Source organism: Ochotona curzoniae, unplaced genomic scaffold (assembly GCF_017591425.1).
Source record: "Ochotona curzoniae isolate NIBS_2020 unplaced genomic scaffold, NIBS_Ocur_1.0 contig_4612, whole genome shotgun sequence".
NCBI classification, from domain to species: domain Eukaryota; kingdom Metazoa; phylum Chordata; class Mammalia; order Lagomorpha; family Ochotonidae; genus Ochotona; species Ochotona curzoniae.
In genome coordinates, this window is record NW_024466343.1 from 6,185,685 (window position 1) to 6,207,578 (window position 21,894).

The window sequence follows — 21,894 nt, forward strand, 5'->3', positions numbered from 1 at the left end:
CATTCTTCTTAACCTCTTTCTCCCCACTACTTAAGAACTACCAATTCACTCTCTTTCTGTAGATTTGCCTATTTGGGACATTTCATATAAATGAAATTATATGTATAGATATTCTTTTGTGACTTGATTATTATCATTTAACATTTCAAGCTGAACATTATGGCAAATAATACTTCATTCTTATTTTGCCAAATGATATTCTATTATATAAATGTAGCACATTTTAAAGAATGATGTATTTAATTATTTGAAAGTCAAAGTAATATATAAAGAAAGAGAGAGATCTTTCATCCACTGGTTCACTCTGTAGATGGCTACAATGGCCAGGGATGAGCCAGGTTGAAGTCAGGAGCCAGGAGCTTCGTCTGTGGTCTCCTCTGTGGGTGTCAGGTACCCAGGAACTTGTGCCATCTACTGCTACTTTTTTCAGGTCATAAGTAGGGAGCCAGTGCAAGTCTTGCAGAGCTGAGGCACTGGAGAATTTTGGGCTAGTCTTTGATGTAGACTGGTCTTACGGCTCTGGATCTACAGAACTGGATGAACGACCTATTATACCAACATATTCTCATTTGAGTTTCTGATTTACAGGTAGTGAAAACCTCCCACCTTATGTCTGTGGGAAGAGAGAGAGAGTACCTCTCCATATTTTCAGGATTCTTTTTTTTTTTAAGATTTAATTTTTTAAATTGGAAATGCTGATTTACAGAGAAAAGGAAAGACAGGTGGAAAGAACTTCCATCCACTGATTCACTCCCTAACTGGCTGAATCGGCTGGAGCTGAGCTGATTCAAAGCCAGGAGCTAGGAACTTCTGGGTCTTCCACATTGGTACAAGCTCTTTCCCAGGCAATAAGCAGGAAGCAGGAAGGAAAGTGGAACAACTGGGGTACAAACCAGCGCCCATATGGGTTCCTGGCACATACAAGGCAAGGACTTTAGCCACTAGGCTACAACACCAGGCCCTATTCTCAAGATTATTATGAGCCTGGAAAGGAGAATGGCTACATGATATCACCTCCAAGTCTCAAGTGAGGGGAAGTTCATCCTGAGATGATCCTTTGGATCATCTTGATTGGATCCTTTGATTGACAGAAAGGAGTACATAGGAGAGTGGAAGTGTGGACTCCAACTTAAGCTAGTTATCTACTTATTTCATTTCATCACCTCCTCATAAATGTCTAACCCTTAATTTTGAGGGTTACTGAATGATGCAGATTCGTCACATCTTTTGTAAGTACTTTCTGTTGATTAGGTGCATAGATATTCTATTCTAGGTTCAGAAACCCTTTCTAGTGTCATTTAATCTATCTCCTGAATCAAAGAATTTCCAGTCAGTGCCAATGGCTGGGGCCCCTGCATGGTCCTCATTGCTCTGAGAAGTTGTTGAATTCTGAAACAGAATTAGACTGTGAGTGGAATACTCTATATTTTGACTTTTAAAATACTAGGTGTTGATAAATTATAGACTTGAGTATTTGTTGTAGAAGTTGGTTTGAAGTGTAGGCCAAATTACCTAAAGCAGTAATCAAGTTTTTAAAAAAATTACCTTCATGATCTTGTAACGCTATATTGTAAGAACTCAGTAAGGAGTTCTGCCAATAGCAGCTTTGTCAGTTGATGGACATTTGAACTATTTCTTCTTTCAGCATTTTGAATAGTTGTACCAGTTATGCAATTATTCTGGTAGTACATTCATTCACATCAGATACTCTGTCAAGTTAAACATCTTGAAGAACTCTGTCCATAGGCTTCTGGCTTGTTCCAATCTATACTGTTTGTTTTTATTTGATGGGTAGCTATGACTTCATTTCTAATGTTTGAACTCGATTTATCTTCACAGTCTTTATCTCTTTACAAAGTTTTTTTTTACTATATTATGTATGGATTTTAATTTTGGTAATTTGTTTCTCTGTGCTTTTGAGTAATCCTATAGTCATTTCTCCCTTTCATATTCAGCCATTTCATCAAACTCTTTGTCTTAAGATTATAATATTGGAAAATTGTTAGGTTTCTTTTGGAGTAGTCAAAATATCTTCCTTGTTCTTGTTTCTTGTGTTTCTGTATTTATTTTTATGTATTTCTGGAAGCACTTACTTATTTTTTCCTCGGATAGTTTTTATCTTGGAAGTATGCCTTGATGTTTTTTGGAGGGTGACTTTTCCTTCAGTAGACCAGCATGGTATGCTGTAGACCATGACCAGCATGGTGTGACGAGGGTTGGAGAAGGGGCAATGTACAATTCAGAAAATAAGAAAAGAGAGACACAAAATAATGACTACGAAAGCTGGCAGCCAGAGTGAAGCCCCCTTTTCTGAGAAAGGAGGTCAACCTAGAAGGCTTGCTGCCCCAATCTTTCATTAAATTGCTTGGGGTGTCTAATTGTAGAAATTGATGTGGCACAAGCATTGATAACTATGTGGCATATTGATGTTCACCAGCCAGTGATTGGTGATCAGGAAGCAACAGTATGACCCAAGCACAGCAGTCAGCACGTGACTGTCTCATGTATATCCTGAAGCACATAGTCTTGGGGCCTTGGATAATTGCCCTACTGTGGACTCTTGCCCAGTCACAGACCATTGCCTGCAAAGTTTAACCTCAGTTTCTGGCAGCAGCTGTCTTTGTGAGATCAAGATTCCGGACACAGTGTGTTCTGCTCTACTCTATTTAAATCATGCTGTTTCTTTATACAAACTGCCTTTGGCAGATATAAAGAGGTGTGTCCTGGGTATGGCCAGTTTACTGTGGTCAGTTCTAGTCTGTGGCCTGAGAGTTCAGGGTGACAATCTAGGTTGGGCACCTTGCCACTTTTGGCAGCATAGGGAAGGCATAATCATAGTCTTCCCTCCTTTCTTTCAAGGTGATCAATGTCTGGAATTTGCCCATGGTGTCTGTAATTCCTACCCAATTCAGCACATAGGCCACACAAAAAATTTATTCATTTCTTTGTGTTTCCAAAGACCCAGGTACACACCATGCCCTATTGTGCAATCACAGAATTCCCACAATCTCTTTGTGCAAGACACTACTACAGTCATAGAATGTTGAGAATCCATTTTGCTGTTAATCTGTCCTGACCACAGAGGGAGCAGAGGCATTTTAATCACCAGCTATCTATGAAGTGTTCCACCTTGGGCAATTGTCTTGGAGCCTATAGAAGGGTGGCCATGTGTGTGTGCCTCACAGTCCCAAACGTGTACACAATCCCCTTCCAGGCCGCTGGTCCAGATTCAGAGTTAATGGGTACCAAAGGTTTATCCTTTAGACAGAAGCACCTAATCACATGTGTCCAAGCAGAGACAGGCACACATTGCAGCCTATACAGCCATTGTGACCTTTGCTGATCTTAATATGGCAGCCTCTCCTGGTATCCCTGGGCCCTCTTCAGAATGGCTTCTTCTCCTTTCTGGTCCAGTCACTTTGTAAGGGAAATGGGAGAAAGAAACGTGCTCCTCCGCCACAGTGACCTAGAGACAATGGCAGTGTCTCCTGATCTCTGGCTGCTGCGGTCTGATCTCACTTTCTGAGTCTGCTGTCTTCCAGTCCTTGGCTGTGTCCCTGATTGCTGTTTCTCTGCCCTCTAAGAGAATCTCCTGCAAGCTTCTCTCCTGCTTTCTCCTGGGCATGTACCTTCTCTGCCTCCAACTTGTGTTTTTATTGATCTCTTAAGTGGTAGCAATTTCTCTGCTGCCATTTATCTTCTGTGCTTCCTTTTCTTGCTTCTTCTTCTATTTAAAAAATATTTTAATTCATAATCTTTACATAGTTGATTAGGGCACAAAGGGTCAAGGGCTACAGGAAAGTGGGTAATACCATGTTTCCACATTATTATTATCTGTATCTGGGGTAAAGGGGTAAGAAAAAGGGAGAAGCCCATCCCAGCCTCCCACCCATCCCAGATCCCCAATGTGGGGCATTATCTAGGGTCCTGCTCAAGTGGTTTTGATAGTTCAGCAGGTATGAATTGCTGCCCATCTCACCATTCCAAGCATGATGAAATCTCTTCAGAATCCACTGGCTGACATAGTCCAGCTTAGTATCTCTGCCCAGATTTTCACTGCCAACATATGGCTGGTGTAGTTGATTGATTTGTTCTGTCATCCATCCTCTGTTGTGGTATCAGGTGTCCTCTGCAGGTTCCGATGGACTGCCATATGCTCCATGTACACCTGGATATGCTCTCCACTGCTCTGTTGGAGCCTCTGAGGAGGCTTGGCTCTGGCACTTGCACTCCACGATCAGACCATGGGACCTGCACTTCTCTTCATGGTTGGGGTTCTGAGTCTGGCAGTTCATTGGAGGGATCCCCAAAGAAACTTCATCTCAGGTGATCCCAGAACTGATTCTTGGGTGTGATTGCCAGTACAGGTTCCAACACAGTCAGTCGCCCCAATCAACTTATGCATATTCTGGTGGTTGCAATTGCAGGGTCATTTCTGTTTATAGCCTTATCTTCCAAGCAAACCAATGGGTGTTGCAGTGCAGCCTGATTCTGCCCAGCACACACTTGGCCCTCACACAAACCAGTGGGAGCTGCATCCTAGTTGGGGCAACTCCCCATAATCCCCATCAGACCTGCCCCTTACCCTGGTTCCCATGCTTGCCACTATGTACCTCAGACTTGTTCATTCTGTCCCACATCCCATTTAGCTTTTGTACATGTCAATGGGCATTGAAGCCTAGTTCAACCCAACTACCCCCACTGTCCAGCCCGTACACATATTGGCAGGTGCTGTTCTGTCTAGCCACTGCTGCCTCAGTTCTAGCTTTCATGCTCTCCAGTGGGAGTTGTGACCCTAGAGGAAGGTACTCACTATTTCTCCACTGGGCCCACTCCCATTCCCGGATCATGCACTCTCCAGGTGGTTCTGGAGTTTAACTTGATAGAATTAGCCCTCAGTGCCAGCTTCTGCAAGCTGATGCTGCAGCAATGCCCAATGAACTCTCATCCACTCTAATTTTTCCTTGCACCAGTAGGAACAGTCAGCCCAGCCTGGATTTTCCCTGATCTAGCTCACATGAAACCCACAGGTGTTATAGCCTTGCTGGGTCTGGTCTGCCCCCATCCCAACTCACGCTCTCCAGTAGGAGTGGTTGTCCAGCAGGGGAGCCCTCCACATTCCCCCTGTCAGCTTTGTCCCTTCCGCCCTGGTTCTCACATGTCCTGGTTGCGAGCTGTGGCCCAGTCTGGCATGGTCCACCTCGGCTTGACTTTTGCCAGTAGGTACAGTAGCCTGGCCTGGTCCAGCCCACCCCCAATTGCAGCTGACACTGGTGGGGGCTACAGCCTAGCCCAGGACATCTGGCCCCCAATCCCATCCACACTGTGTACTGGTATATGTTGCAACTGAACCTGGCCCAAACCATACCATGCTGGTGCTCGGATTCACCAGCAGGTGATGTCAACTGGTTCAGTCTGGTCACCCCAACCCCCGACCTGTGCCAAATGTAGACCTGTGGGTATCTTTCCCTGGCCTGCTCTGGTCTGTTTCCTATGGTGGTTCTTGTGCTCACCTGAAGGGACTGTGTCCTGACAGATGAGTTGCCCAGGTTCCTCCAACAGAACCTCTCCCTGTGCCAGATCTCATGCATTCTGCTGGGACCATGGGACAGCCCTACTTAGTCCACCTCCTATCCTGGCAGGAACAGTGGCCTTTCCTGACTGGCTTTCATCCCATTCTGGTTCTTACTGTTAGATGTTTCAGCCCAGCCAAGGCTCATCCATACCCAGACACTGCTCACACATGGCTCAGTAGGGGCAGAGACCTAGCCTAGTCTTTCGTACATCTACCCAGGTTCTCCAGAGCCCGAGATTGTGCTGGAGTCTAGCCTGGCTCAGTGTGCCAGTCCCAGTCCACCCTAGTGCCAATGGAGACTGTAGCCATATCCAGACTAGAATACAGCTCTCTTTCCAGCCCCCACACTCACCAGTGAGAAGCCCAACCCAGCTAGGGTGTCCTCTTAGCTGCCCAACCAGGCCTGTTCCCAGCCCTAGATTTATAAGTGTGCCAGTGGTTACTCTGACCTAGCTTGGTATAGCCGCTCACCTGTCTTGGCCTTTGACTTAGAGGCTGTGGCCTAGTGTCTCTGGCTCATGCATATAAGTAGGTGTAAGACCTAGCTCGACATGTCCTGTGCTCCAGCCTGATTTCTGTTCTTGCTTGTGAGTTGAGGTTTGCTCGGCTCTGCCTGGTCCACCCCATTCCATAAGCAACCCACACATTATCCAACAGTTGGAGCTACTTTGCCCAGTTTGCCCAACCCTTAGGCCTGGACTATGTGATCATCAGTGAAAGCTGTGACCCACTAGGTGAGTTTTCCAAGTTCCCCCACTTAACCTACTCCCAGACCCAGATCTCATATATGCCAGTGGGTATTAGGCCAGTGCCCAGCATAGTCTACCCTTCCATTTTGGCCTTGTATGAGCTGGTGAACATTGCATCCCAGCCCACCCTACACCCTGTTTTAGGATGCACATTTGGGTGCTGCTGCCTCGACCAGCCCAAACGGTTGTTAGTTCCTTTACCTGTGAGTGATGGCAGGTTCCATGAATCACCACCCCAACTCTTAAGCTAACCAGAGGAACTGACTTGTATTTCCACAGGGTTGGGTCCATTTATCCTCCGTGGAAGCTACCCCCAGACCAGATTCTCTTGAGTGCTGATTGGGTGTCATGATCCTTCCTAATGTGACCAATCTCCTGTTCCAATACTCAGTCAGGTACTGGGATCTAGCCCAGCCAGACATGCCCTCAGCCATAGCTTTCAGACAGGATGGCAAGTGGCAGTCAGCAATGTTGTGCACTAACAGCCCATCTCAGGACTCCCATGTAGGCTGGTGAATCAGACTGACCCAAAGAAATCATTGGGCTCTCCCCTCCAAACCACCAGGTTTCAGTACCCAAGCCTGCCAGCAAATTCAGTGACTTCGTCACCGGGAGTCACACTGTATTCATCCCTCACCTACACTGATGTTGGCCTTATGCATGGATGTCTTTAGGCAGCAATTAAATACCTCAGAAACCATACAGCTCGCCACTGGGTGGCCAGCAAGCAGAGCCTCACACCACTGGCGCACTGGCCACTCAAAAGCCCAGGACTCGGTCACCTCGTGGCCACACTGTCCATGGCCAGAGTCCCAAGCATTGGATCCAACCTGGCTTGGGTACCCTCTGCAGCTTCAATGCTGCTGAGGGCTCCTTTTATCTGAGCCCCGTAGTCAAATACCCAATCCCTAAGTTCCTCCTGCCACCTTTCTTGCTTCTTCTTAAAAAGTACTTCAGGATTTCCTCTGCCTTGCATTTGAGTTTTCACATTTTTGTTCTTTTATCAGCACACAAACATTGTTATCACTTTTAGAAAATAGCCCTTTTGGGGTTTGGTTTTACTTCCCTCTTTACTTTTCTCTTATTTCTGTCTCCCTTGACAACAAAATTCTTTGATGGATTTGCATTTGGTGACTCTAATTGTTTTCTTTTTCTCTCCTCACCCATTCTAATCAAGTCTTCACCTTACCATTCTACTAAAACTGCTGTTGTCAAGACCAATAATCTTCATATTGCTTAATCTATTGTTAATGGCAGTGCTCATTGTATTTGACTTAGCAGCAAAATTTGGCACAAATGGACATCTTTTCTGAAAATATTTTTTTTCTATATCCTCTCCCCACCTATTTGTAGGAATTTTAGACCATATTAAAAAAAAGTAGTGAGAGATAATTTACACACAGGAAGTTACAAAACTGTAGTGCTCATTGATTTATCATAAAGGGCATATCCATGAGAGAATTACTGAGATAAAGAAATAAAATATTATCATTATTTTTTCTCCTTTGTGTTTATGGTTTTCTACTTCCCTCTAAAATAAGCTCCCGTGTTAAGTAGACATTTTTCTATTTGTCTTCATATTGTAGTTTTACCTACTTTTTCATTAAAATCCTTGACTATGAAGAGTAATTCAGTTTGCTTTTTTGGTATCTGCTCTCTTCTAGTCAATATGATGTTTTCAAGATTTTACATGTGGCAGCTTTAGCTTTAGCTTATTTATTTCAGTTGCTGTACTTTGTATACTCATCTGCTGTATTAATATACAATTATTTTTCCACTTTAATATTGCTGAACTTCTGAACTGTTGACAGTTTTGAACAATTAGAAATAATGCTGTAAAACAATCTTATACCTGTCTCAATATAATTCTGCAGGAATTTTTGTTGAGTATATAGCTTGTAGTGAAATTTGGATAATGAAGGATACGTATTTTTAACTTACGTAGATAATGCCAAAATGTTTTTCAAAATGATTATTTCAGTTTATATTCTCATTAGCAATGTAAGAAAATTTCTATTGTTCAAAACCTGATGTTGCTCATTTTTTAAATTGTAGCCATAAAGTTTTTAACCAGTGGTATTTAATTTTGGTTTAATTTGCATTTTCCTGAAAATTTAGTGGATTACCCTTTCAAAAGATACTGACCATTTTAAAATCTTTTATGAAAATCTTGTTCAGGATTTTTCCTCATTTTCTATTAGGGTTTTTTTTTTTTAATATTTTAGATGAGAAGTATGTTAGTTCTTTGTGTTGCAAATATCATCTCCTATGTTATAGTTTCCTTTAGCACTTAGTGCTGTGGACAAGATACTGTTGGTGTGTCACACTGATAACCTCAGCATTCACCTCAGCAGGGGAGATCTCTTGGAAAAGGGTCTGAGATTCTCTGCCTGGCTATGTTCTCTCTGGAGGACAGGCCAGGAAGCAGCAGAGAGTTGATGCTTCAGGCAGCAGTTCCCAACAATGATGAATAGAAATTAGTTAGTAAATGCTGCATTTTCAATATCTCAAACAATAGCTCCTGAAGCATATTTTACACTATTTCCCAGAGGCCTGAGATCTGATCATTATTGTGTTCTATGTGGGTGTTCTCTTCCTTGATTTGCTTCCCTACCCCTCTTCCTGTTCTTGCCAGAATCACTTTTCAAATAAAGTATTTGCCTTCAAATTCTAGTTTCTCATTTATCCTGGACAAGTAATATATTTAGTGGAAGTTCTTAATTTAAATGAATGTAGTTTGTCATTTTTTCCTGTTATAGGTAGGATTTGCTTTATTGTGCTTGAGAAATTTTTACATACTCCAATGTCTCGATTGCACTAATGGAGTTATAATTTATGGAGATAACTGAGTGATGACACAGAATCTATTATTGAAACAAGATTTTTATCTCTTAAAGCTCACAAGAGAAGAGGATATGCTAGGCAGGCCCATATTAGAAAATATCAGAGTTATTGAAGAGAGAGAAGGATCAGGGGAAGCATGGGCAAAAGCACTTGTTCCTAATCATAATCTCTTGAAAATCCATTCCTATGTTACCATTGATAAACTAGTCCAATTGCAAAAACATTCTTCATTTCATGAAGTTCAGTACTGATGCTCAGCTGTAGAAAGTACAATTTAAGTTATATAAAATTTGTAATGTTGATCATAAACAGTGTTGATGTTGCCTTATCTTGAAAACCTGTAATTTAGATCACTTGAATTGTGAAAATTGTTTTATTCGTACAAACACGAAACAATGAGGGAAGTTTATGCTGTTTTTTTAACTATCTGGGAGGTTCAAATTCAACAATCTGATGTACTGTCTATAATATCCTTTACCCTTTTCAGTTAACCCTATTCTCTTGATGCTGCTTAGAACTGAATGGTGTTCCCCAGCTGTAGGGTACTGCCTAAGTTGCCATGTGTGTTACACTGTGGAAGAAAAGCAGCCAGCATCTGGCTGGCATTCTGGGCCTGCTTAATGCCAAATTTTTGTTAACCTTACCACTATGTCAGCATAGTTGCTTATTTTATTATTATTATTATTATTTTAAGGTAAGGGAGAAAGGCAGGGAACTCCTGGCTGGGACATGCCACCCCGGCTCCCATGTGGGTGCGTGGGTGGCTGGAGATTGCTCAGGGAAGGGGGTTTGGGATGTGTTGGAGTAGGAGCAGCTGAGAGCATGTTTCGCAGGGGAAGAACTACTTCTGGGGGCTTCCACCAATGGATTCACCTAGGGGCACATTCTGTAGAGGATTTGTGGGTTTGCCACTTTGGGACTCTGCACTAGGTTTGAGCAGATAGCTGGGGGTGGTGATGGGCTGAGCCAGGTTGTACCACATAACCCACCTGATGGGAAACCACTTGACATCTACGGGAACTGGGGCTGGGAGGAGGCCGGGTGGGGTCATACTGTAGCATCTACTGGCATGTGCAGTGCTGCTGCCCCAATTGGCAAGTCTGAGTTCTGAGGCTGGGAGCTGGCCTAGTGTGGGAACTTGGGAAACTCACCTATTAATCTACAGCTCCTGCTGGGGAGCACAAGAGTTGGGGCTGGATGTAGGCCAGACTAGGCAAGGCTGCAGCATTCCTCCGCATTTGTGTGGGCCAGATCTGGGCTAAGCCATAACACCTGCTGGCAGGTACAAGAGCCAGGACAGGGTATGGGCTGCACCTGTTTTGCTAGGGTGCAATATCTGCCAGTTAGAGCTGAGACTTTGGGTGGACCATACCAGGCTGGGTCAAAGCTCCCACCAGCACACACAAAACCCAGGGCTAGGCTGTGGTACTACCAATTGATGAGAACCATAATGGGTACAGGCTAGTTGGGCTAGGCTGCAGTGCCCACCAGTGAGTGCCTGAAATGGGGACTAGCAATGGCAGCCTGGGCTGCAGTACCTACCATGCACAAAATATTTGTTCTTGGGAAATGGGCCTGATAAAAGAACTTGGAGAACTTTCCTGCCAGGTCACAGCTCCCACTGGTAAGCACAAGAACCACAGCTAAGAGCAGACCAGACAAGGCTGGGCTGTAGCACCTATTAGCATATATGTGAGACAGGTCTGGGGCTGGGCTGGACAGGGTCAATCCACAACACACATTAGCATGAGTGAGAGCTAAGACAGGTTACAGGCTAGGCCAGGTTGGACCACAGCACCTGCCAATTGACATGGGAGCTGGATGTGGGCCAGGCTGGGTTAGGATGTTGCACCTGTCAGCAAGAGCTGGGATTAGGGGTACAGTGGGCTGAGCCATGGTGTAAACCTGCTGGGGAATGCCATGACTGGGGTGGACTATCACAATTTGGGCCACAGAACCTACTGGAAGGACAAGAGCCAGGGCTGGGAGTGAGACTGGAAAGGGAGCTTGGGGTCCTCTCTGGGCTGCTGCTTTCACCGTTGGGTATGAGTACTTGGTCTGGGGGTAGGCCAGGCTGTGATAAGCTGTTGCACCTGCTGGCATGCAGGAGAGCCAGAATGAGTGTGGCAAACCTGGCGAGGCTGCAGCACCTGCTGACAGTTGACAGGACTGGGTGTGAGTCATGTCAAGCTGAACAACAGTACCATTGGCCAGTACAAGATCCAGGTTGGGGGAATCCCAGGCAGAGGAACTGAGGGCACTTCCCTACTAAGGTGTACCTACTGCTGGTGAGCCAAGAAACAAGGTCGGGGGTGGACCAACATGGACAAGGTGGCAGCATCTATCAGCATACATAAGGACCAGGTCTGCTGGACTAAGTTGCAGCACCCGTGTGTACTCGAGAGCCAGATGGTATGTGGGACACACTTGGTTAGACTACAGCAGAAGCTGGAATGTGCAGTAACAAGGGCCAGGGGTGGGCCTGGTGGGGTTATCAGGAGTTGACCTGACTAGATCACAGAACTCCTTGGTATGCATGAGGACTGGGTCTGTGGTGGTCTTGTTGGGGTGGGCAGCAGCACACATCAGTTTGTGGGAGATAGAGCTGGAGCAGAACTGACCAGGCAGCTACATCCACGAGTATGTGCAATGGTTTAGGTAGATGATGGACTGACCCTCAACCTGACCCTGCACTGTCTGGTGCACAAAAAAAATCAAGTCTGAAGTCACCCTATGTGAGGTTTCTTGGGAACAACTAGATCACTGGACTCTGACACTAGCCATAGGGAGAATCACAGGATATATTGTTTGACCTTGGAGCGCATTTGCTGGGCCTGGGCCTCCTCAGTTGCTGATGTTTGTGCAGTGGACAGCATGCCCAGATGCACATGGGGAACATGATATTGAGCCCATCTAGATCAGCAGGGGAAATCGACTACCTCATCAGAGAATGGAAAGCAGAGCAGGTTGGACAATGCTGACTAAACCTTGCAGCACATTCCTGGGACTCTGAAAGCACTAAGGTGGACTTTGTTAACCAGTAGATCTTGAAAGATGTTTCTCAATCTTGAAACAACAAAGCCAACAACTCAGATTTATCAAAAACACTTCAGTAACACCCTAGGAACATTCTTCCCTCGTCAGATCTCTAAGATGACATCAAATGCCCATTTCCCGTCCTCTCCCCCAGTATAAGAGGAAAAAAAATAATTGAAACATTTGTTCCACTCACCTTCTTCCATACTTGACCCTCCCCACCCTAATCAGAGACCACATGTGAATCCATTATTGTAAACAATATTCAAACTAAAATAAAAAAATAGAAAGAGAATTACATGGTGTTTTCTTTCCTTATTATCATTTAAATTAGACCCAAGACTTTGACATAGAAATCAAAATTGCCATATCTTCTTAGAATTGTACCTAGGGAGCATCATTTCTATTGCTTTTATATTAATTGTTTAAAAGAGTGAAAGTTGTTTGCAGTGAAATGAATTATCATTGGCAGACATTTGGGAGTCTAGTGTGCTACTAGACTTGTTATAGTGAATGTATAATTTCTAATTAAGCTAATATATAGGAGTATAGAGAATACTGGTAGAATAGAAGGTTCAAGAAGCAAACCATTTCTTATATTAATTATGGTGTCCATTTTTGGGTTTTTATCTTAATAGGTTACTGCAGCTGAATCAAAGATAACAAATTTAATATATCTAAAGCATACTTTGGAACTTGTGGATCCTCTAAAGGTAATTTAAATGCATGTGCATTGGACAAAATGCTTGCAATGTTATTTTAAAATATTGTTTTTAGTAATAATTTTAAATTTTAAAGAAAGTCATAAGAATAATATAATGAATTTTTGCATTTTCTTCCTACAATATAGCATATATGTTATTATACTAGTTACCTCTAGTGAATCATTTACAATTAAGTTGTAGTACATAAATATCGAGGTGTACCTCTTCTAAGATTAAGTATGCTTTCTTGAGTAATTATAATTATAATTAATTTCAAATATGGATACATTGCTATAATATAATACACAGTCTAATTTTTCAAATTATCTTATTTTTTTCATAGCAGTTACCATTTTCCTGATACAAGACCCAATCCAGAATGTTGTGTTGTGCTTAGTGATTTTTTTAAAAGAAAAAGGCTATTGAAAATGTGGAGGACTTTTGTAAAAATCAATCTAACACATATATAATTATATAATGAAAGTAATTGAACAAAGATTTCAAGAACCATTTTCACCATTCTTATAAGAAGTTGAATATAATTTCAGTAAATTTCAAAAATTGTTATGAATGTGTCAAAAGCAAAGTGAAAGCAGGAATATAAGAAAATTTATAGCAAAAATAGACAAAATACATTTAGTTATCAAAGAACTCATTTAATTTCATAAAAATATTGGGTAAAAATATGCATATGACTCAATAAAGTAATTCAAAATGGGTAAAAAATGGTAACAAAAGTGTTCAACTTCATTATTAATCAAAGAAATACAAATTAGGATATTTTACTTTAAGAAGTAGATTTTTTTTCCTTAATAGATTCAACTCACTGGTAATGAGAAATTAGTGAGACAGACAAGTACTTAAACAGCTGGTAGGAATACAAATTGCACACATTTTACAGAAAAAAGAATCACACAGTCTTCAAAAGCTTTTGATTCTGTAATATTGCCTTTAGAAATCTGTCTCAAAGAACAAGTCCTCAATTTTGACAAACATTTATATCTTGAGATAATTATTGCAGCTTTATTTTATGTTAGAAATTATGAGTCAATCAGAATTCCAACAGACAAAGAAATTATGTACTTCTTGTAGGCAGAAATATTAATTTTTCTTTTAAAATTTCCAACACGACATAGTACTAATTGGGATGTGGAGAGAAGAGATTTCTTTTTTTTAAATTTTATTATTATGATCATTTTATGATACAGTTCCATAGGCTCCTGGCATTTCCCTTATCCCTTCCCTCAAGACCCTCTCCCCAGACGTAGTTCCTCTATATCATTACTAACATATAGTTCTTCATACACAGTCATATGTCCATCATTGTGCGCATGGACAATGGTAGGGAGTCTAGCATCCTATTGTAAAGATATAGTAAACAGTTTCATTGTAAGTCCATCTTTTTCTGGAAGTAGAAATGCATACTACATTGTATCCTCACATCTGGATGTCAGTCTCCATTTCACAGCTACTGTACATTCCCTCAAATGAGAAGTCATTATACAAAATCAGCAATAGAAAGAAAAATAGAAATTTACAATGCCATGAAGTTAAATGCCATGTTACTAGATATGACAGTCTCCATTACACAGCTACTATACATTCCCTTAAATGAAGAGCCACAAAACAAACTCAACATCTGGGAGAAAAAAGAAATTAAAACACCAAGAAGTTAAATAAGATACTACTAAATGACTAACGTGTAGCTGAAGAAATGAAAATCAAGAACTTTCTTGAAGAAAATGATGCTACTGCAAGATCTATGAGTCATTGAATGATTTAATCAGAAGTGTTTTGCAGAGATAAAACTAAAACTAAAACAGAAAACAACGAAACCCATGCGATATAGTTTCCGCTGATTTTTGTTGGTAAAGTGTATCTTTTCTAGACAATAAATAGATGAGTTTTGTTTTCCATTTACATTAAGAGTTTAATATGTATGGATGAGACTTTGGTCCTGTTGTTTTAGAAATGGGTTGTTCATTGGTTTAGTCTTCTGTTGTCATTTTCCTGGGATGTTCTTCCCATTTGCCTTTGGTTTTGGTAGGTGCTATTCCTCTTCTCTGTCGCAAGAACATCTTGAAGTATCATTTGTAGAGCAGGTTTGGAAGAGGCAATTTTTTTCAACTTTTCTTTACTGTGAAAGAATTTTATTTCATTTTCAAAGATGAAAGAAAGCTTTGCTGGATATGTTATCCTAGGTCGACAATTTTTTCTTTTAGAGTCTGGAATATGTTGATCCATCCTCTTCTTGCCTATAGGGTTTCCTGTGAGAGATGTCCTGTGAGTTTAATTGGCATTCGTTTATATGTCAATTGATTTTTTTCACGTGCACATTTAAGGATCTTTTCCTTATGTTCAATTGAAGAGAGCTTGATGATCATATGTCTTGGTGAAGATCACTTTTGATGAAGCCTGTTGGGAGTTCTGTGCCCCTCCTGGATCTTGTTTCCCAATTCTTTTTCCAGATTAGGGAAAATTTCCTTGATTATTTCACTAAAAACATTTGCAAACTCAGCTTCTCTTTCTGCACCTTCTGGGACTCCCATAACTCTTATATTTGACCTCTTAATGGTGTCTTTCAATTCTTGAATATTTGTTTTGGCCTGATCCAGCTCTGCTTCCAGCTTTTTGTTTGTTTCCCCCTGGTGACAGGAAATATCCTCCAATTCTGAGATTCTTTCTTCTGCTTGCTTCATTCTGTTTTGGAGATGCTCCACTGTACTTTTAATTTGCTCTACTGTGTTCTTAATTTCTGATATACCAGCCTTGATTTGCTTTACTGCTTCCTTAAATTCTTTGAACTCGTCTTTAAAATGAGTCTTATGGATTCTGTATGCCCTATTTTCTCGATGTCATCCTCAGTTAACTCTGAGGTTGGCAAAGGGTTTTGCTCCTTTGCAGGGGAGTTTTTGGTAATATTTATTATGCCTTTGTCCCTTCTTTTACTCTTGATCATTGTACTTCTGGTTAGTAGAGTCTTCTCCTTGGGGCAGGTTTCTAAGCTCTGTCACCCACAGTTCTACAATGCAATTTTACTTATTGCAGTTGGCACATGGCTCTTCTTGTTTGCAGCCACTTGTGCAACAACCTCCAGTGAGTTCCAGGTCTGGGTTTTTATGTCAGATTCCTCCAAGGTCTCCACAGCCCCAGCTCCTGGGTCATCACTCTCCACCTCCTGTGATATCATGCTGAGGCTGCGCATTTGTCTCTGCAGCCTTTCTCCCACTTCTAGTTGGTGCAGGTCCCAGGATTAGAGAGACACCAGGTGTCCTATCTAGTTAGGTTGTTGATGGCGCTGATCCTGTCAGAACCTGTTGGATGTTGGGTCTGGGTACCACTCGGACCTATTTTGACCCATATGATGGCACAGTTGGTATTATTTTCCTGTGGGACCAGTACAATTTGCTGAACTCAGTGAATTCTCACAAGCTCAGCACATGCACAGTTCAGTGTTGTCCCCTGCAGTCCCAAAGCTATTGCCACAGTGTGTACAAAATGGTGCCTAATGTGTCACCACTACAGTTCTTGATCTGCTGGCCGTCAGATCCGAGGGCTAACCAAACCTGTCTTGGGTGAAACCTGTAGAATGCCACGTTGCTACGGTTCACTGAGTCAGAAATGAGTTCACTCCCAGCTCAGCGCATGCTCAGTCCTTTCCCTTGCCTTTGCCTCCTTACCCAAAATGGCGCCCAATTCAGCTTTGGTGGGGCTGACTGAGCTGTGAAATCCACCCTGTTCTCACACTGCCTGTCTGAGATCTGCTGTTCTGTCTCTGCTCCTGGTCAAATCAAAAGGACCAGCAGGATGGACAGTTGTTTGTCTGGGTTCACCTCCCAAGCTCACAGTGAAAGTCCCTTCCCACCTGGTTGCAGGAGGAGTTTTGGCTGCTGGTGGAGTTCAGATCGCCATGCTGGAGTATCAGTCACTGCAACACCACACTGCTGTGCCTGCTGCTTTCCTGTGTCTGTCAGTCTCCGGGTACCCCTCTGCTGTTGTTCTGTCCTTTCCTGTTTCCTGGAATGTGTCCTCTCTGCTTCATCCTTATTAAGTGTTTTTCTGTCCATTTAAAAGTTTCCTTACCCTATCCCACCATCTTGATTTTGTGGAAGTCCATCTTTGAAGAGAAGAGATTTAAATGTTTATGTCAAACAGTAAAAGTAGATGTATCATAATATTTAAGTATTTATCTTTGGGAGTACAGTTAGAAGTGTTATGGGAGATCTCCCCTGGATCTCTGCCTCCTTGACCTATGTGGGAGGTCACAGACACACAATGGGTGTTATATGTTATATATAACATTATTGTAGGGTCTAGAGAGCTATACATGGTTTCTAGCCAATTACAGTGCCATTTTGGATGGGAGATGTCCTTCTGCCCTTTCTTAGTCTACATAAGCTTGAGCTTACTTTAAAATAAATAAATATGCTCAATCAGACTGTTTCCAGTTTTTCTTGCTGAAGAACCCTACTGCTTCACCCTTTCCGTGGTTTCATGGCCCTGCTAGCAGGAAAATCCCTAAGACAGTACCAGTTTATTCAGTTATTCTGTGTTTCTGTTTGTTTTCTAGTTTGTATCAGTGTATGTATGCTGTTTTTCTACTCATTAGCAAAAATATTATGATTGCCTCATGTCAAACTAAAATCTGGCATGAAATTCAGGGTAACTATGTTTGTTCTTTTCAGTTCATCAGGTTAGGGGGCATATTGTCCATTAAGCAAAATGGACTTGCAATGCAGAAATTTTCATTCAAAAATGTATGAGAAACTTTTTAAACTTATTGTATATCTAACACAAGTTTTGGAATTACCAATAGGATACTCTAAATGTAGATTGATCAACAGTACCTGTTTACAAACCTACCTCTATAAGTGTTCTGATGTTAATAGTTACTTGGGAGATAAGATAAAAAAGAGTCACAGTAGGAAATTGGTACCTGTTACTTATTAGCCATGTGATCTTTACCTGGAAAATGGAAAGGATATCATCTGTGCTTATTTGAACATAATACCAAGAAAATGAAGCAAAAAAGCACTCAATAGAGTACAATGTATAAATTATGAAATGCTGTTTAAATAATGTAAAATTTATTATCCTTAACTGTTTTTTATTTCATTCCTTAATAGATATCACTGAAGAACTGTAACACACCTTTGTTAAGAGCGTATTATGCTTCCTTGGAAGATAAGAGGTCTTTGTCACTTAACTATTAATATTAGATGATACTTTCCTCCTAAACAGCAATTTTGAAGATTCTTTTCCTCTTAAACATAGCAATTTTGAAGATTCTAGTTCTATTCTGTACAACACAGAATCTTAAACTGTTCATAAAATTTTAAAATATATATTTCATCTTTAAGTATAATGAATACGGAAACAACATAATTATTTCTGATAATGAACAGTAATATCATGACAGGCTAAAATCCAGGTACAATATTACTGTTTCTAGCCATTTTTCATAGAAAGATTTACAAACCTGAAATATGTTCTTTTGTTAAATCACAAAGGACCTAGCGTAAGAAAACAGAGTAGATACAAATATTGAATAAGATCTATAACTTAATTTTGATATTTTTGAAGTTATTAGCATTAGTATCTTGACTTTTAAAAAGTCAGTTAACAAGTTTATTATTTACTTAGTTATTTGAGCAACAGAGATTTGTGGGCTGTGACTGAAGCTGGTAGGTCTCCCCTGTGTCAGGAAACTAGTTATTTCATTTTCAGTTTTTCTCAGGTCCCATATCAACAGGAAGTCAAAGTCAGAAGATGGAGATGAAATAACTTAGGCACTCTGATACGGGTATAAGTGTCTCTTTTTTTTGAGAATTTATTTATTTTATGAGAGGCAGCATTTACAGAGAGAGACAGACAGGTCTTCCATCTGCTGGTTTATTCCCCAGCTGGTCCCAATGGCTGAGGCTTGACCAGGTCAATGCTAGGAGCCAGCAGCTTCCTCCCAATCTTCCACATGGATGCAGGAAGCCAAGCGCTTGGACCATCCTCCATGGCTTTCCCAGGCCATAAGCAGGGAGTTGGATTGAAAGTGGAGCAAGCTGGACATGAACCAGTATCCATAAGGGATGCTAGAGTGGCAGGTAGCAGCTTTACTCATTTGCCACAGTGTCAGATCCTGTCCTGTTAGCCTAGAAGCTGTATGTGTTTCATTTGAATATAAATGTCTTAATTAGCACTCATTAAGGCCAGTTTCCTGTCTTGGTATGTTTGTTTTCCAGCAAAATGATTTGTGACATCTAGAACTATTTTACTGATTCAAGATTTATACTCTGGGATTGAGCACAAATCGAAGTTAATAATAAAAGTAACTTAATTACAAGTAAAAGAACAGAATAAAAAGAAAGCTTAGGAAAATAGGTGTTTCCAGATTTCCAGTTTACATGATTATTCAGTCAATCATTGATGATTATGTAGTTCTTATTATTATTTTGTCTCAAAATACATATTTACTGTTTGTTGTCCCTCCTAAGTGCAGATTCCATGTTTTCCTTCTTTGAATGCCTGCACCTAGTACAGTATGTGATTAACGAATTGTTAATGTTAATACAGAATTTCTATTAATTATTTTTTAAAGATGTATTTATTTTTTCTTTTTAAAATTTATTTTATTTTTTTATTGTTATTATTTTATTTTATGACACAGTTCCATAGGCTCTGAGATTCCCACAAACCCCTCCTCAAATCCTTCCCCCATATTGAATTCCTCCATATTATTACAGTAGTACAGCTCAAAACCAGTCATAATTCCTTCATTGTGGGCATGGACCATGCAGAGAGTCCAGCATCTTGTTGTCCAAATAAATTCAACAGTTTCATTGGGAGACCATCCCTGGTCTGAAAGTAGAGCTGGCAGAATATCATCCCCTCAATTAACAATTATTTGGGGATATATTTTATTTTCATAGGCAGTCAGTATGTATAATTTGGGAGCACTGTGTCTGAACAGATTTTAGGATTGCTCTTAGTGGATCTCATACTGTTTAAAACTAGTAGTGACTGCAAAAATATTGCAAAATTGATATAATAATGCCTCTGATTTATGTAAATTTGAATGTATTTGCTGCTTAAATATTCAAAGTAAATTTCAACAGAAACTTGCTGTCATTAACTGTGATTCAAATAAAAAGTAAGGGGCCAGCATTACGGGTAAGGTACTGTTTGAGTCTTCTATATCCAATACCAGTTACAATACTGAATCATTTGCTGCTGCTCTGGCCTGTTAATGCCCCTGGGGAGGCGATGGATGCAAGCCCCAAATATTTCATTCCTTGCTACCCATGTGGGAGATGCAGATGGAGTTCCAGACTCCAGATTTCAGTGTAGCCCAACCTGTGGCTGTTCCAAGCATTTGGAAAGTGAGCAGGCAGATGAAGCTCTCCCTCCCTCCCTCCCTCTCTCTGTCATTTTACCTTTCAAGTATATAAACGTCTTTTAAAAGAAGATAAAATAAATGCTTCCCTATAATATTCTGGTTTTTTTTGGCCTAAATATTAGGTTTGGAATCATACTTGAAAAGATCAAAACAGTAATTAATGATGATGCAAGATACATGAAAGGATGCCTGAACATGAGGACTCAGAAGTGCTATGCCGTGAGGTCTAACATAAATGAATTTCTTGATATAGCTAGAAGAACATATACAGAAATAGTAGATGACATAGCAGGTAATTCACTTATTTGAATATTCTGCTTGCTTTTAGGAGCAAAACAAATATTTTGAGGACAGGATGTGGCTTTTCCACTAGTGAATGCTTGTCAGGAATATTTTAAGTTGCTTTTGTCTCAAACAAAGTTAATATTTAATATTGCCATTTGAAAAGTTTCTCTTCTACCTGCCTCCGCTTTTTTTTATCTTGTAGTGTTGTAATGTCTCTTTTTTTCTCTGAGCTGAGGTATGCTGATAGAGTTACCTACCTACAATATTGTATATAAGCCATATGAAAAATTTAGGCTGCCATTATTAGAAAGTTTCAGTGGGGGAAAGATGTCATTTTTTTTTAAACTCTCAAAGAGCTGGCATTTGAAACAGCCAGTGATGATCTTAACAAGAGCTTGTGCTACATATAGACCTCATTCTAGTTACTAGAATATACAGTGAAAAAGATAAGGTCCTTGTTGTAATGAGTTTAAATTATAATAGGAGAGAGAAACAGTAAAGAAAATAAACACACATTTGCAATACATACAAACAAAAGTATCTCAGAAAATTAATATCAAAAGATGTGTATTTTCTAAGAGCTCTTTAAAGACTCCTCAGATGCAAGTATATATGTTATATGTATACATATTTACATCAGTATTGATATATAATCATAACTTCACATTGATATGAAATATGTGGAAAAGAAAATTACAGCAGAGAAGGAATAGAATCCTGGGTGCAGAGGCATACAAGATGGGAAGATTTTTTTTTTAAGTTGTATTCAACCAACTGAGAAGAGTGACACACACAGAGAAAGAGATCAGTCCTCTTTTAGTTCACTTCCCGTAATACTCAGGGCTGGACCATATGAGCCTGGAGCCCAGAACTCCGTCCAGCTATCCCATATGGGTGACAGGGGCCTAAGCATTTGAACTCAGGACTTGATCTGGTGCCTTGCTATAGGGTGTGGGTGTCCCAAGAAATGGTTTAAACTACACAACACTGGCTCCAATGGCAGGGTTTTTTGTTTTTGTTTTTTCTTTTTTTAAAGATTTATTTATTTATTGGAAAGGCAGATATACAGAGAGGAGGAGAGACAGAGAGGAAGATCTTCCGTCCGATGATTCACTCCCCAAGTGAGCGCAACGGCTGGTGTTGTGCCAATCCGGAGCCAGGAGCCAGTGACTTCCTCTAGGTCTCCCAGGGTGCAGGGTCCCAAGGCTTTGGGCTGTCCTCGACTGCTTTCCCAGGCCACAAGCAGAGAGCTGGAAGGGAAGCGGAGCTGCCGAGATTAGAACCGGCGCCCATATGGGATCCCGGGGCGTT

At 40.9% G+C, this 21,894-nt stretch overlaps 1 protein-coding gene across 1 annotated transcript in view; it reads left to right on the plus strand.

The window, feature by feature from the left end:
- The window catches only part of MSH4 (mutS homolog 4), a 98,167-nt gene that overhangs the window by 44,942 nt on the left and 31,331 nt on the right, over positions 1-21,894 (plus strand). Inside the window, exons 9-11 of the mRNA XM_040987291.1 lie at positions 12,843-12,917; positions 18,035-18,099; positions 20,421-20,590. Coding sequence (XP_040843225.1) covers positions 12,843-12,917; positions 18,035-18,099; positions 20,421-20,590 — 310 coding nt within the window. The remainder of the gene's footprint in view (positions 1-12,842; positions 12,918-18,034; positions 18,100-20,420; positions 20,591-21,894) is intronic.